The sequence below is a fragment of the Periplaneta americana genome, chromosome 10 (genome assembly GCF_040183065.1).
Source record: "Periplaneta americana isolate PAMFEO1 chromosome 10, P.americana_PAMFEO1_priV1, whole genome shotgun sequence".
NCBI classification, from domain to species: Eukaryota; Metazoa; Arthropoda; class Insecta; order Blattodea; family Blattidae; genus Periplaneta; species Periplaneta americana.
In genome coordinates, this window is record NC_091126.1 from 15,866,510 (window position 1) to 15,882,844 (window position 16,335).

Genomic DNA, 16,335 nt, shown 5'->3' on the forward strand with positions numbered 1-16,335 from the left:
CTGTAATTCACCAAACCAGTTAAGGATAATTCTGTGGTGTTTGGGTAAAGGGAGATAAGTCATAAAAATGAGTTCACATATAAGTGAAAATTAAACTTGGAACCCTTATTACAAATAATTTTCTACACAAACAAAACACATCAACTGCTAGTATTCTTTGATTTTTGCACACCCAGTTGTATAATTTAACGTGTGTGTTCATCCGGGGAACAAAATTCCATGTGCACAAAAAAATTACTTATACCCCTTTACCCGAACACCACAGAATTACCATTTATACATAGAAATGCCAGACTGTTAGATTTGTTGATGATTTTAAATATAAGATTCATATTAATCAGAAAATTAAGATCAGGGTTGCTTTCAATCATTAGATGACACTTATGTACTGTGTGTCCTCAGTCATCATCAAGTCGTGAGCGAGTATAGATATGCCAAGTCAGAGATCCATAAATATTTAGTGATTGACGCAGCAAATAAGAGTGGATTCCGTGCGTATGTGAATATGTGTGAACATGGAAGCCAAGCATAGTGCAGTGTGAATAACCTTAGTGTGTGTCCCAGTACAAGGGATAATAATGGGGGTAGATATTAGTGTATATAGGGCACGAATTGGTTGCTTTAACAGCAAAAGAAAAGTTGTGGATAAGAAGAAGAACTACAATGGATGGGTGAATCTTTTGCGGGCGACAGGAACAATACTGGCAGTATTGCTCATAATTGGTAGGGTGGAATTGAATCCAGGTCCGATGACGGGTGCAGAAGAATCAACCTTGACTACAGCTGTGGAAGAAATGAGGAAAAGATTGGAAGATGTTGTGCAGATAATGGAACAGACTAGAAATGAATTCAGGCAGCTACTTACGGGAGTACAAGGAAAAAATCGAAACCAACAAGGAGAACATAGGGAAGCTGCAGCAGGAAAACAACCGTCTACAAATTAGAATAAATAATTTGGAAGCTAACCAAAGGAAGAAGAATTTAGTTTTCTTCGGAATACAAGAAGAAAGATGGGAAGGAAGGCTAGACACTTATGACCTAGTTTTCTAGATTTACAGAGATATCTTTAACACGTACCTTAAAGAGAATTATATAGAGGAAGAGTTTAGAGTTGGGAGAGGGAGAAATCGGCCTATCATCGTGAAATTCGTAAGTATGAGCACCAAAGAATGTACAGTGAAACCTGCCTTTGCGGTCACTTCATTTAAACGGCCACCTGGCCAAAAGGCCAATTTTCTCTGGAACCAATTGGATTTTCCATAAGATCAATACAAATTCTCTCTTTATTTAGCGGCCACCTCATGCTTCGGCCAGCAGCCGGGGTCTCTTTGGATTGGAACCTGACTGTAACAGTCACTGTCCAACAAAAATTTTTTTCACGGATACTGTCAGACCTATTTTTTCGATGGTTAGAGGACAGAGAGCAATATCACGAGTACAATAGCTAAGTGTACAACAGAACACCCTCCATATCTTGGGGTTAGTTGGTTAGTTTTATGACTCTTGTCACTTTCCACTCCGACCCTGCACAGCTATAAATTCATACTCGGTTTTAAAGGATTGAAACACGGACGTTTTCTATCGAAAATGTCACAGTATGTTTTAGGTCAGTAGTTAACCATTCGAATTTTTTTTCTCCTCTTTCCATCTTTTTCTATTTGGACCAGCTTTTACGAATTTTTCTTCTTTTCATTCAGTTGATTCAGAGGAAATGTGACGTTAGTTTGAGTCTAACAAATCTAGAGTGGTATTAAGTTTAGAGGTGAGACGAAAAATGATTGAAGAAAGTGAGAAGGGAACATCTGCGAGAAAAATTGCAGAAATATTCAAATGTGGAAGGACACAAATACACGGTATAATTAAGATGAAATATTAAAACAATGGGAGGAAAATATGCATGGTGGCCAAAAAAGATGAGAGAATCTGTGTTTAGTAATGTGAATGATTTCGTTTACAAATGGTTCAAGTGTGCGAGGGCGAAGAAATTGAGTTTTGAAAAGGCTAGTTGCAAGAATGGAAGAGGCTGACATTAATATGCACGATTCTTGTCAATGAAATTCAGTACTTTCATGCTGATTAATAAAAAACCGCAACCTTAATCAAGCGGCCACCTGATAAAACGGCCATTTTACAAGGTAACTTCAGATGGCCGCTTTAGACAGGTTTCACTGTATTATGAACCGATTAAAAAACTTGAAGGACATGAAAATTAGGGTGGACCAGGACTTCAGCTTTGAAGTGAGAAATAAGAGGAAGCTGCTAGTACTGCTCATGAAAGAAGCGAGAATGAAGGGACACCTTGCAACTATTGTGAATGATAAATTAAAGATAAATGGGAACATATACGATCTAGAATTCTGTCAGAAAAACTTTAATTCACCTGAATTCCGGACGAGGAAATCGCCAAGAAGAGGGAGAGCAGGTACAACTCAGAATCGAGTGAGTATGGATCGTAGTGAAGTAAGAAACTTCAGCAAAGCTGAGAAGGGCGATGAACAGCCACATCAGCAACAAAATATATGGAACAGAGGAATGCGAAGATCAGTGGATTCCGCTCAGCTGGTAATGAGAGAATTTGCTGTTTAATAATTTTGTTGCGTCTAAGGTCTGTCCTCCAAAACTACTTCCGACCTGACAAATGGCGCCTTTAGCATGTTACCATGGCAACCATTCAAATCAACCAATCACAAGAGACGCGTAACCATGGTAACGGGACAGTGTTGCTGTGTCTATGTTTACAAGTTGCACGTGAATACCACGGCCTAGTGGTATGACTTTAAGTTGGCTGGTTAGAGCGTGCTTTGTGTGAATTAAAAATATTATTTGGTTGTATTATTTTTTTGGTGCATCGATAATTATTGTGTTTAAATTATATTAGACGTATTATCTTCGTTGTTATTGGTGGAGTGTGTGACTTGTGCAATGTTGGAAGGAAGAAAAGGCAGGCGGAGAACAAAGAATATTGTACAAGATGCCCCATTAAGGAGTCAAGCGTGAGAGATGGTGTGTTATGTAAGAGAGTATTCTGAGAGGGGAAAAGATAATGGCGGGCCTCTTTTACCTTTGACGCAAGTCATCATGAGAACTGCTGCTTGTGTTAAAATTAATAAGAGCACTGTTATCGATATTAGAAAAGAAAAAGGCCGTGTAGATTTTTAATCGTAAATATTTTTACAGTTTACAATTTTTTCAACGCCTTTCTAACAATATTACATTGAAGAATACTGGCACTCATAAAAGTAAAGGCTTCGTATTAAATTTAAATCTGTTTTTATACAGTTTACAGTCCTTCCGACTCTTTTCTAACGGTATTACATTGATGACTACTAGCACTACCACTATTTATAATAATAAACTAATAAAAAATAAAGTACATCAATTGTAATGCCTAGTGTTTAACAAATTGGTTAGAAATATAGGATGTGTTCATGTCAGCCGTACATTACTGCACTCTATCGGCAGCGCGCTCGCTTACACGAAAGATGGGCAACATGACAACACTGCTCCCCCTTCTCTGTAAGCTGTCAAGTCGGAAGTAGTTTTGGTCAAGGTATAGGTAGCTTAAAGACTGGAAACGATAAGTAGTTTCCTGAATTATATGGTCACATACTTCCTTGGCTTCCATTTTCTGGGATTCCATTTTCTGTCGCTTGCTGACTGATTCAGGAGGAACCTCAAAGTGTATGTGTGTATATCTTTTTTTTTTTTTTAATTTTAGTTGTAAGACTTGGCATAGGTGAATAAAACTGTAAAGTAAGGCAGATCTGGGGTCATATAGAATTATAACAGGTCTGTCGTACTTCAGATATATGATGAATAAATAAATCATATCATATCATGTACTGTGTGTGTGAATCCACATGTAGACTACTTACTGATAGAGATCACTTTCCTTGAGAAACTGGTAATGAGTATCAAATGGAGATGTTGCATTTACGTTCTGAAAGATGCCTGCCTTCAAAAATTTATTAAGTAGCTGAATTGTCTGCTCCTTCGTTACATTTCCGACGTGAAGATTGTTTTGAAGGGCTGTCTGGAACCAGTTTACAGCTTCTTGACCAGTGAAACAATTTTCGTAAACTTTGATATGTCGACGATGTTTTTTCAAGGGAATTCCTTCCCTAAATGTCTCTACCATATCATTCCACTGAAAAAAAAAAAATAATAATAATAATAAAACATATTAATGTAACCTGCACTTCCATTTTAAATTAACTTCTGAATCACACATAGCTGTATACAATAGATCAAACACAGTTTGTGGTTCACAATTTTTATTATTAAAAAGCGAAATCTGCACGAAAGAAGAAATTACTGTTTCAATCAGCAAAATGTTTGGAATCAGCAGAAATAAATTCTAGCCAGTCAGAAGTATTATCAGGTTTCTATCATCGAGCTTTGAGTTTAGCGCAGAGAAGGCAGACAGACCTTTAAGTTCTTCCATGCCACTCTTTTTTTTTTCAGGAGTCAAAGTTCAAAATTTAAATAAATATGTCCCAGCTCTTTTCACTCATTATTTATACAATGTTTTGTGATACTCCTTGTATAAAGAAACTATGCTATTCCTATTCCTACAGCATGTGCCAACCACACAGAAACACGGTAGCAATTTCTTTAATCCCAATTGTCGCCCACTAGAGGTTCCATAGACAAAGTTTTCCATCAGTTTTTCATCACTTTCAATCCAGGACAATGCATTCCATGGAATGCCATATTTCGAGATTGACGGGTCCAACCTGTTTGATATTTTGGAACAAATTGCACCAGGCGTGATGGAACTGTCCATGAGGCAATTCCAGCCTGCCTCAGTACCAGAATATTTGGCGCTTGCATAGTAGCAATCTCTCATATTGACTCTATGATGCTGAGTGGTCAGATCTTCAGCTGGTCATGCAGGCAATCCAGGTTCGAGTCCCAGCTGGTCACTTGTGATGGACAATGTCGCAGTTGGGGTTTTTCTTGGGGCCCTTCTGTTTCTCCATATTAGGCATCTACATCATTCTGCCAACATATCTCCATTCCGTCATTATTCCATAGCATTTCCTGAATGCCAGCTGGCAATGCACGGAGAGGGCTGGCCTAGGGATGAGTGGGGTTGTCTGCTGAGAAACTGAGTACACAGCAAACTTTAGTATAGTCAGCCGGTGTGGGTTTGGGAATGTGGATAGCTTGAGAGTTAGCACAATAGCGCCCCCTCCCTAAAATTCATAACACATTGCATCATGCCTCGCTCATTCTCTCGTTTGCGTCATAATGGAGAAGTACAGTAGCATGCAAATTAATCCGAACACGACATATTTTTACATTTTCTGTCATTGTTGGCCTCACAGCTGCTCATACCGCTTTAATTGACATCTGTAGTACGTGTAATTCCATTGTTGAAGATCTGTCATTATTTTTTTTATAATATGTGACATTTTGCCTGTCGTTTTGTACTTATAAGCATTTCAGTTGTGTTGAAGACTTAATACTGCAATCCTGTGTACATTCTGTCGTCTTCACAAATGGATACAACTCCACGAAAACTGCCTAAAATTATAACATTAGCAGAGCATTCTTCTATGACACAGAGGCAAATTGCTGCAGAATGTCACATCGGTTTGGCTACTGTTAATTCGATCATAAAACGATACAGGGAGACTGGAGCCATCACACCCCAGAAAAAAGGAAACTGTGGGCGGAAAAGGAAGACTTCACCTGCAGATGATCGTTTAATTGTCAGGAAAAGTAAATTAAATCCTAGACTAACTGCTGTCGACTTAACCCGCGAGTTAATGGCTACCACTGGGGCGAATATTCACGTCACAACAGTGCGGCGTAGGCTTTTGGAAGCTGGATGAAGGGCTCGTAAGCCTATTAAGAAGCAACTGCTAACCCCTGTTATGTGCAAAAAACGCTTAATGTGGGCAAAATTACATCAACACTGGACAGTGAATGACTGGAAGAATGTACTTTTTTCCGATGAGTCTCATTTCGAGGTCCACGGCCACCGTGTTTCTTACGTACAGAAAGGATCCAAAAAAGTAACAGCAGCTCATCTCCAACAAGCACCCAAATACCCTCCTACAGTAATGTTTTGGGGTTGTTTTACACATGAAGGGCCTGGAGCATTAATACCTATCAAGGGAATGATGAATTCTGACAAATATATTAACTTATTGGAAACCAGAATCGTACCCCAGCTGCAAAAATCATTTCCAGATGGCAGAGGTGTGTTCCAACAAGACCTGGCACCATGCCATACGTCTCAAAAAACTACAGAATTCTTCAACAAGAAGAATATTCAGGTACTCCCCTGGCCAGGCAACTCACCTGACATCAACCCCATTGAGAACTTGTGGTCAATTTGCAAAAGAAGAATGCAAAAAATGGATTGTTCTACAAAGGAGAAGATGATTTCTGCCCTCATTGGTGTATGGTTTCACGATGAAGAAATGAAGAATATTTGTGGGAAATTAGTGGAATCCATGCCAAATCGTCTCAGAGCTGTTATTAGGAACAAGGGAGGCCACATAGATTACTGAGGTATGTCTTAGATCCTTTTTTTTATCCCGTTTGAGTGTTTTTGCATAAGTAATTACGTTGTTCGGATTAATTTGCATGCTACTGTAAGCAAGGAAAGACTGAACTCGGTAGAGTTTATTACTTCGAGTTATACAAATAACATCAATGCTTACAGAACGTTAGGAGTGAGGAGTACTCTAACAACTTAAAAGAAAAGAAGTGGCCTATTAGAAGTTGCTTGAGTTCATCAAGACTGTTCAAGACATGACTGATTTTGATACAGTGCGATGCAAAATTAACAGTATCGGAGGTGTCTTTCTCCAGACGAGATTCACTTTCTCATGCGAGTGTTTTTTTTTTTTTCCTTTACTATTGAAGGGCCAAATATTGCAAGAAGCCTTTGGAATGAATCTGAGCTCATACAGAAATAACTTTTTAAGTCATTCTTGACTGTGACTTCAATCTCACGCAGCAGATTGAGGTGGGAAAATTCGCTCCTCTTTTGCAGCCAATCTTTACTCTATATTTGTATTTTCATTGGACGAAGTTGATCTTGATCTTCCTCTTCATCTGCCACAATCACAATAACAGCAGCAGCTGCAAGCATTCTCAACACCATGATGAATCACTCTCGACTACTGGATTCACTTTGGTGTGACAGTGGAAAGACAGTTGTGGATTGAATGCATGTGATTAAATCACATCATTCCACCATCAGTCTGGGATTGATGCTCTGATATTAACACGCCTTGGAATGATTCATAATTGAATGTCTGAGGGTCTTAATAACCGGGAATCACAAAGCAGAGTAGGCTACGTTGTTTGGAACTGGATGTCTTGGATTTCAAGTATGATAAGAGGTGTCGATATACGGTATTTACTTAACAATTTTTATTGATTATTTAAGGACTAGACATGAGATTCATATGCAAAATGTTAAGGATCGCATTGACTGTAGTCTTACTAGAGTGAATGTGGTATCCATTAGGACGGTTTTTAGATCTGGCACACAAGACGAGGTATTTGTTTGTTATAGCATTACCACAGTAAGGTACAAATGCATTTACAGTCTTGGGTCATACAAGAGTCATAGATATCGCAAAGAAAAAAAATTGAGTAGCGATGCAAATTTTACACTCAATATAAGAGTCAAAAATTGCTGTGAAAGTGGGGGCCAGTGGAGAAATGTGGACAGGAGGAAAGTGGTAGGCGACAGTGAGGGGCAGCAAAGACGTCTCATTTCCATGCACTTCCTTACTGATCACAGAGAAAAAGCGAATTTTCCTAAGATCGAATCAGTGACAGGTTAGGTTAATTTAAACTTTTGCTATACCTTGCATATACTCACAATTGTCTAAGAATGTGCCCTTTCTTCCAAGGCATACCAAAAGCCTAAACTAACCTAACTTAACCAGTCACTTATTCGACCTTACGAAAACTCGCCTTTTCTCTGTGAATCAGTACGGAAATGCATGGAAATGAGATGCATGTGCTTCCCTTCCCTGTCACCTACCCTTCCATCTCGCTCGAGTGATCCCACCTGCCTGCAATTCTCTGCTGGCCAGCACTTTCACAGCAACTTTCGACCCTTATTTTTGGTATGAAATTGGCGTCCACACTCAGTTTTTTTTTTTTTTTTCGTATATGGTACATATAACTTGACTATAATCCAAGGATGTAAATACAGTAATTTGTATCTTAACATGGTAACGCTATAGTAAAGAATTATAAACAACAAAATCTAACAATAGTTAACAGAGTTACATTGACTGGGAAATGTACTGAGTAAGCCATACACTAATGAGTCAGTCACATGTCAGCACATGGTTCATTCAGTGCATTCTCCAGTTCATGTGACACAGTTCTATATTGTTTGATTTCAGTCTTGTGAATCGGATCTAAAACCCTCCAACCACATCCATTCTAGTACACTCTTTTATCTTTATTAACTTTCAGTGCATATAAATTCTGTGTCTATTAGTAAAAATGTATCAAATGTAACAGACAGTTGGCTTGTTATAAAATCTTTATAGTTTCAATACAGTCCTTCCTTAAGGAGATTCAAGAATAACTTAAAAAGTTGTGTATAAAGTGCAAATTAAAATTAAGGTGACATTCAACATTTAATTTTTTAAGGTGACCTGTATTTATCTAGCCTGACGAGTTACTTCCTTGGTTTGAATTGTAAATTATTTAAAAATAGCGTGTAAGAGGGCCTTAGACTAGAAATGTTTAGTTTAAATGTAGTTCTGTTTATAAGTATGCATAAGGATGTAATTATTTGACTTATTTGAACTGTTGTATCAGTGAAGCGAGGTGAGTCAGTGAAGTTATGGTTTTACAGTGCAGTGAACAGTTTCGATCAGTGATAATTTATAGCGTCAATGAAATGTGTTCTATAGTGTCAGTGAAATGTGTTACAGAGTGTCAGTGAAATGTGTGCTAAAGTGTCAGTGAAATGCGTCATAGTGCCACTACAGGGAATGAGATGAGAGTAAAGTGAAAGACTATTGAAACTTATGTAGGGCCTATACATAATTATGTAGGTTGTATTGTAAAATTAGGTATTTTATTTATGTTTTATTATTATTATTATTATTATTATTATTATTATTATTATTATTATTATTATTATTGTGTTAAATTGTGTATTCTTATTGTATTGTGTATAAAATTGTATATGTATTGTAAAATTGTATTGTGTATTGTAAATTTTATTGTGTATTGTTTATATTGTATATACCACTGCCACCAGGTGCTTGCCCACTTGCAGTGTAAGTAAATACATACATACATACATACATACATACATACATACATACATACATACATACATACATACATACATACATACATACATACATTAACTGTGAGGTTGTGAACTACACAATTCAGAAATACTAAACTTGAAAGACATGTATAGTTGTGTTTCATTCCGCTAGTTAAATATAAAGGTAACTTCTAAACAACAATTTCAAACACAAAATAAACTAATAAAAATTACAAGAATACAATCAATTTCGTTAAATATTATGGCATGCAGATCGCTTACTATTACTACTAACAGAATAATTAAACATATTACTTGTGGATTCTTTGCCAGTTTCATTACAGGTGGGATTAATTTATGGAGGCATTAGGCGAACAGAAGGATAATGGGCCAGACGTTCACTTGTGTCATTCTTACCTGGAAAAATTTCGTTCCCTCATCTACTCCTTTCCCTCCTCCAACTCACCAACAGTAGCTACATAACAAGTAACCCCAATGTCAGTGTCAGTGACAAGCTTGATGAGATAGATTAGTGGTACTGGTAAGTGCTTCTTCATGCAAAAAATAACAAGTGAATGTCAGGCTCATTATCCTTTGGTTCCGGTATTAAATACTGGAAAAGAATAAACCATTGGACACTACTTGGGATATTTTATTTATTTCTACACATTTGAGTTGATGAATTAGTTGAGAGGTCCGAGAATGTCATTCAATAGTAACCGACCAATATGTATGGAGAAAGTGGTACCTAAATTTGCAAGAAATTCACTACAGGATAGACTTTAGAAAGTAAAATATTTGAATGCCTAAAATCTCAATAATATTGATTAAATCTATGTACTGGTCAAGATCAATTATTTATCTACAATCAAAGATTTTAACGGAGTCCGGTGACTAGGCTTTATATCACATCAGGACTCATGTCTGCACATTATCCTAAATAATTACCATTCCTAATAATAATGTAGCAAAGTTTATAAAACCCATTACATACACATTTACGCTCTTTCTCCTTATAAGGAATGAACATATTTAGGCCTACGTCAAATATTTAATCCAATCTCGTTAAGAGATAATCTAAATCAATCATGGCTTTAATTCATTCTATTATTTACCTATATTCCAGTATGGGGATAACATGTTATAGGGCATTAAATTTCGTGATATTGTCATAGAAATGTAGGTGCCCCATTTAAGTTAGTGATTAAAATTTCTGAACATGTGACAAAATATAGGTCTACTTGAAGTAGCACTATTAATTACATGATTCACTTTTAAACTTGTGAAATTACTGTCGACGTCAAGTAGTAAAAGTAAAAAACTGCATGTAGAAAGAAAGGACATAATTCTCTGCACAGAGGACACTGTCGTGGCAGACCCAAACAATTTCATGACAGTTATCCAAATATGAAAATACGGCTATGGTTACCGTAGATTTTCTATTGTGCATGCAGTTCAAGAGGAGTAGATCTACTCCTTTTGATGCAGTTGTTTCCTATTAGGTATTGCTGTGCCAAGATTGAATATTGCAGCAATACTCAGCGTAAACATTATAAATAATGGTGACACATTCTAACATTGTAAGCTAACCGCGGTGGCTCTAACCCCTTACATTTTATTTACAACAGACTTATTTATATATTCACTCACTTCTTTTTCCAAGTAATTCATAAGCTTCAAACTCGCTATTGTACTTCAACCACGACTTATAATTATCTAATAACTATTACACCTCACTATAAAAATAATTAAATTAAACAACAAAAATAATTTATTAAATTAAATTAAGAGTGTAACATTCAACGAATACCGACACTTAAGTACATAACGAATTATTTATTCTCACCATTTTTGTTGCTTTGTATGGACCACAGTTTCTTCCACCTTCCATATCTTGGTGCAACGAAAAATGAAGCGCAGATATTTAAAAGTTATTACTGAAACAATATTTTTAAAAGTATGTTCATAATGAAAAACACAACATCATTTCAAATTTCAGTAGTTGACACACACTTCAAGAATACACATTCTCATTGGTTCATTGATTCACCTCACAAGTCAGTGGTGCCAATAGTAACATTTCTCTGATATCAGATGTGTCGCTGAAATCCCTGATAAAATCCAGTAAACAGGTATTGGATGAAATATAATATAATTATAGCATGGATTATGCATTCATGATAATAATTTATGCAAGTTTATGCTGATGTATGACTTTCTTCTTCAATGTTGTATAAGTTGTATTTCACTTTTAGTTGAATAGTACTACCACACTGCTATAGGTTTGCTTGTCACTGACGGTTCAATGCAGTTCTCTATTTCCTAAATACCATATAATCGTTATTACAAGAGTCAAATTAATCTAAACAATCATAAAACTAAAATACTTCGATAAATCATTTAACATTGCGCTTCCATTATTAAGTCATAATCGGTCAAAATTAAGCCTGCAAGATCATCATATCCATCGAAGTCGCAACACTGTAAGACCCAAAGTACAGATTACTGGCTATAGTGACGCTTTTGTTCCTTGAGACATGCAACAATGAATAAATGCATGTTTTGGAACCATGAAAGTATGAAATAATACATAAATGATGAACGCATTAGCTGTTACTTGTGTCTAGCCGGATGACTACGCCGTCTAAAGCGCGTCCCTCTTAGGCGACGTGGTCCGAAGGTTCGTGGGTTCGAATTCCGCCTCGGGCATGGATGGATGTCCCATGTTATTGTTCTGTCCTGTGTATGTCTCAGAGAAGACCCCTACTCTCTGCTAACCTCAGGCCACAGTCTAGTACATACAGTCACGAAGTTTGAGGTGATTTTTTTAATTTCTCGCGTTACAATGCTCCAAGTGGTTAGCAACTGAGAGTACTAGGAACAATAGACTGTGCGATAGTAGCGATTCTAGTGGCTAGCAACTTAAGTTCAACTTTCATTGGATGGATATTCCCTACGTATTGAGCTTTGTGACTATATACTACCACAGTCTAGTATATAGTCACGAAGCTCAATACGTAGTAAATATGCATCCATGGATAGTTGCTAACCACTAGGGTCGCTACTATCGCCTCATTACAGACAATACGAAATAGTACGTGCACAGTCTATAGTTCCTGGCACCCTCACAACTCAAGCTTCGCGACTGTATATACCTATTTATTTGTCTATGGTATATACTAGACTGTGGTACTACTATACTGTGCCTCAGGATAAGGAAGTTCCACAAATGTGTCGATGTCTAGTGTGTACATCCACAGAATTGTCCTCTCATAAAATGTATTTGTAGCATTTTTTAATTATGAAATATTATTCGAAAATCTCGACCGTTAATTAATATATCGGAGTCAATATTTCGGGCACAATAGTAAATAGATTTAGAAATCCGGACGCACAACATTTAATTTGCGCTTGTTCACTTCACTGAAGTTCTGCAACTATATACGAACTAAATTTTAGGGACAAGAACAATCCCAGCATGACCAACTCTGTTTAATATTAGTCTGTATATTTATTTTTTCAATAATATTCAGGAATGAGAGAATTAAGTACTGTAGTTTTATATAGACCTATGTGAAGTATATGCGGATTAAATAAATTTACATTATATATATTAATACATTATCGCAAATTATTAATTAGTTATCTTAATAATATGTACAAAACATATATGTGCCAAATATCACGATTGTTGGTAACATTGTTGACTCTCAAGTGAGCGTTCTGAATTTGAGTGAAAATTCGTTGGAAAACAGAAAATGTTGTCTTACATTAAGTTATACAATTTTAAAACGTACAAAGAAGAAGTTGTTGTTGGTCCTTTGCGAAAACAAATTTTTGTTACTGGACCTACTGATTCGGGTAAGATTGATGTCTTTAAAATTTATATAGACTTCTTAAATTGTTGTCTTATTTCAGGGAATCCTAATTCCGCACTCGCCCATGACGCCATCAAATTCCATTAACTTAATTTCCAAACTATGTGTGTGCAACACAAATTCAATTATAATGGCTATTATGTAAGTTTACACTTGAATTATGTTTCAGGTAAATCAAATCTTTTAGATGCCATTGTTTTTGTGCTTGGAGTAAATTTGGACTTGTTACGAGTGAACAATTATACGGAACTAATCCATGGAGGAAATTACAATAGACCTATTTCAGACAGGTATGATAACCAAACACGCAATGACCGATGTATTACTTTTACTCATAGTGTGGGGAGTTGATGTCCCACAATGAAAATTTTGCAATAGAATTGTCATAGAATCGGTCTTTTAGAAATAAAGTATGCTGTGGTAATTTTCTATTGAGTTATGCACTGATGTTTGAGATGATTTTAAATTTGAAGAAAGGATGGAATAATGGTAGAGGAAAGGGAGAACTCACATCCTCAAAAATCGTCTTTGCTACCATAAGTTCTATTTGGACTTTCTGGCATTAGAACACACGTCTGTGGCGTGGAAATTCAAAGCTCTGAATTGTGCCACAAACTCTTTGTAACTAATTTTAGTATCATGAGAAACTTTTTAACACAGTTGTCAAGTACAATACCCATTTTAATAATTGAAGTGCCAAACCATAACATTGCAAGTGTCATCAAAGTAAATTTACAGGGGAAAGAAAAAATTCAACTCGCGTGTATACAGTGTTATCAATTAATGTATCCAGCTGTTTGCTGACAACATAAGGTCCACAATAGTCCGGTGTAGTCTTTTCAGTTCTTGTTTTTCATGAGAACTAAGGGGTAAGAGTAGCACTTACAACTTTATAGTTTGGCTTCTTTCAATTATTGTAAATTTTTTTCCAAAATGTAGTGAAGTCTTTTCAAAAATATATGCACATTTTTATTATAACTGAATTAAAAATAAATAATAACCACCATTCCGGAAAAGTGTTTTATACAGAAATTAAATTTATTTCTGTAGAGTTACATGTATTACACTAATAAACTTATTGCACATTGATACCAGGTAATTGATAGTTAAGAAATAAAGAACCTAGCTGCTATGAGCTCTCATAAAAATGAATCGATAATTTTATTATTATTTCAATAAATATCGAAGTAATTTTTTTTAAATTTCATTTTCATTTAATAATACTATTAATAATAATAACATTAATAATAATAATAATAATAATAATAACAATAATAGTAATAATAATAACAATATTAATATTAATAATAATAATAACAATATTAATATTAATAATAATAATAATAATAATAATAATAATAACAATATTAATATTAATATTAATAATAACAATAATAATAATAATAATAATATTAATAATAATAATAATAATAATAATATTAATAATAATAATATTAATAATAATAATAATATTAATAATAATATTATTAATAATATTAATAATAATAATAATAATAATATATCAAACATAAAAAGTTACATGAAAGTACTCTGAAAGAGGAAAACTCTTATTCGGGGATAATTCCATTTTGATAAAATAACATGAGAATGTTACAAAATTTTACATACCGGTAATTCACAAACATATCTCTATTTTCTTCTAAACTGAAATTTAAAGTTCTAATGCCATAGTATTACACAAATTATACATTCATTCATTAGTAATAGTTTTCTGCCCGAGGGCAGGTCTTTCACTGCAAACGCAGCATTCTCCAATCTTTCCAATTTTTCGCCTTCCTCTTAGCTTCCGTATATAATCCATATATCTTAATGTCGTTTTCATCTGATATCTTCTTCTGCCCCGAACTTTTCTCCCATCTCCCATTTACCATACCTTCCAATGCATCCTTCAGTGAACAGTTTCTTCTCAACCAGTGACCCAACCATTTCCTTTTTCTTTTCCTGATCACTTTCAGCATCATTCATTCTTCACCCACTTTTTCCAACACAGCTTCATTTCTTATTCTGTCTGTCCATTTCACACATTCCATTCTTCTCCATATCCAAATTTCAAATGCTTCTATTTGCTTCTCTTCACTTCATCGTAATGGCCATCATAATGTGTCTATCCCCAGTATCCCACTCCCGGATGAATAGTTTAGGCTACATCTGGAATCTTTTAACGTGGAAAGACCCATCATGCCAAAATTATACATAATTCACGAAAATAAAAGTCTCTGTTGTTTCTAAAATAAAATTTAAAATTCTAATACCAGGATCTGATTCTTAAGAAGGGTAGATAGACAAAACATACATAAATGGCTAATATACATAATTTGTAGACTAACATTTAAACACCAGGATAAAATACTTAAGAAGTGGGCTACATGAAGATGATACCAGTAATAATAAAGTTAATATAACAACAATAACAATACTAGTACCTAATAGTTGAGATCATTTATAGGCCTATCATAATTTCAGAGCGAAAAAAAGATGTTGAGAATGGTGATGGATTAATAAATCTATCATTTTAAGTAATAACTATCCTTCAATTTCCAAGAGTCATATTGCCCATTCTTATGGCATCAAGATAAAGTTTCTGCACTTGGTTGACAGATCTGAACTATGAAAACCTGCAATGCGGCATCAGTGTTATTCTCTAAGTGACGAAATCCTATTGGGTTAATACACCAGTTGGTTCACTCCTAATCAAAATATTGTAAGTCTATGTGAGACGTCACTTGATGTCTGTCTTTGGAGCACTCCAAATAATACGTATGTTCAATTGGATTTAACAAGCAGCTGTAAGGAGCTAAACGACAAATTTCAAACCCAATAAATTCTTCTCGTATTATTTCCTCACAACGAAATACATATGAATCTATGTATTTTGTACTTTCACATTTTTCCGAAATTGAACCTACTTATTTTTTTTTCGAAGTGAATAATATTTTTTTCCAAACTCTTAATTACCAATGTATTCTTCATCTTACGATGTTTGGTGACGTATACACGTCCGTTGATGTGACATATTAATGAATTTAAATACTATTATAGTCACAATCATGCCATGGTATGAAAGAAAAATTTCACAACCTCAAGCGGGAATCGAACCTGCGACTTCCTGTTCTCCGGTCAGGCGCTCTACCACTGACGAAATTTTTCTTTCATACCATGGCA

The 16,335-nt window shown here is 35.3% G+C and overlaps 2 protein-coding genes across 7 annotated transcripts in view; one reads left to right on the forward strand and one right to left on the reverse strand.

Annotated features, from left to right (window-relative positions):
- LOC138707456 (DEP domain-containing protein 1A-like) overlaps positions 1 to 16,335 on the reverse strand; it is a 141,808-nt gene that overhangs the window by 22,281 nt on the left and 103,192 nt on the right. Inside the window, exons 1-2 of one of the 5 annotated variants that reach the window (XM_069836930.1) lie at positions 11,121 to 11,344; positions 3,876 to 4,147 (exon numbers count right to left, since the gene is read on the reverse strand). In XM_069836930.1, the coding sequence (XP_069693031.1) occupies positions 3,876 to 4,147; positions 11,121 to 11,165 (317 nt within the window). In that variant the 5' untranslated portion in view covers positions 11,166 to 11,344. Of the gene's footprint in view, positions 1 to 3,875; positions 4,148 to 10,924; positions 11,046 to 11,120; positions 11,345 to 16,335 lie in introns of those variants that run through there. The other 4 variants (XM_069836934.1, XM_069836929.1, XM_069836931.1 and 1 more) reach the window with 4 other exon arrangements.
- LOC138707454 (structural maintenance of chromosomes protein 1A-like) overlaps positions 13,014 to 16,335 on the forward strand; it is a 57,670-nt gene continuing 54,348 nt past the window's right edge. For both annotated transcript variants that reach the window (XM_069836927.1, XM_069836928.1), the window contains exons 1-2: positions 13,014 to 13,135; positions 13,322 to 13,442. In XM_069836927.1, the coding sequence (XP_069693028.1) occupies positions 13,033 to 13,135; positions 13,322 to 13,442 (224 nt within the window). In that variant the 5' untranslated portion in view covers positions 13,014 to 13,032. The remainder of the gene's footprint in view (positions 13,136 to 13,321; positions 13,443 to 16,335) is intronic.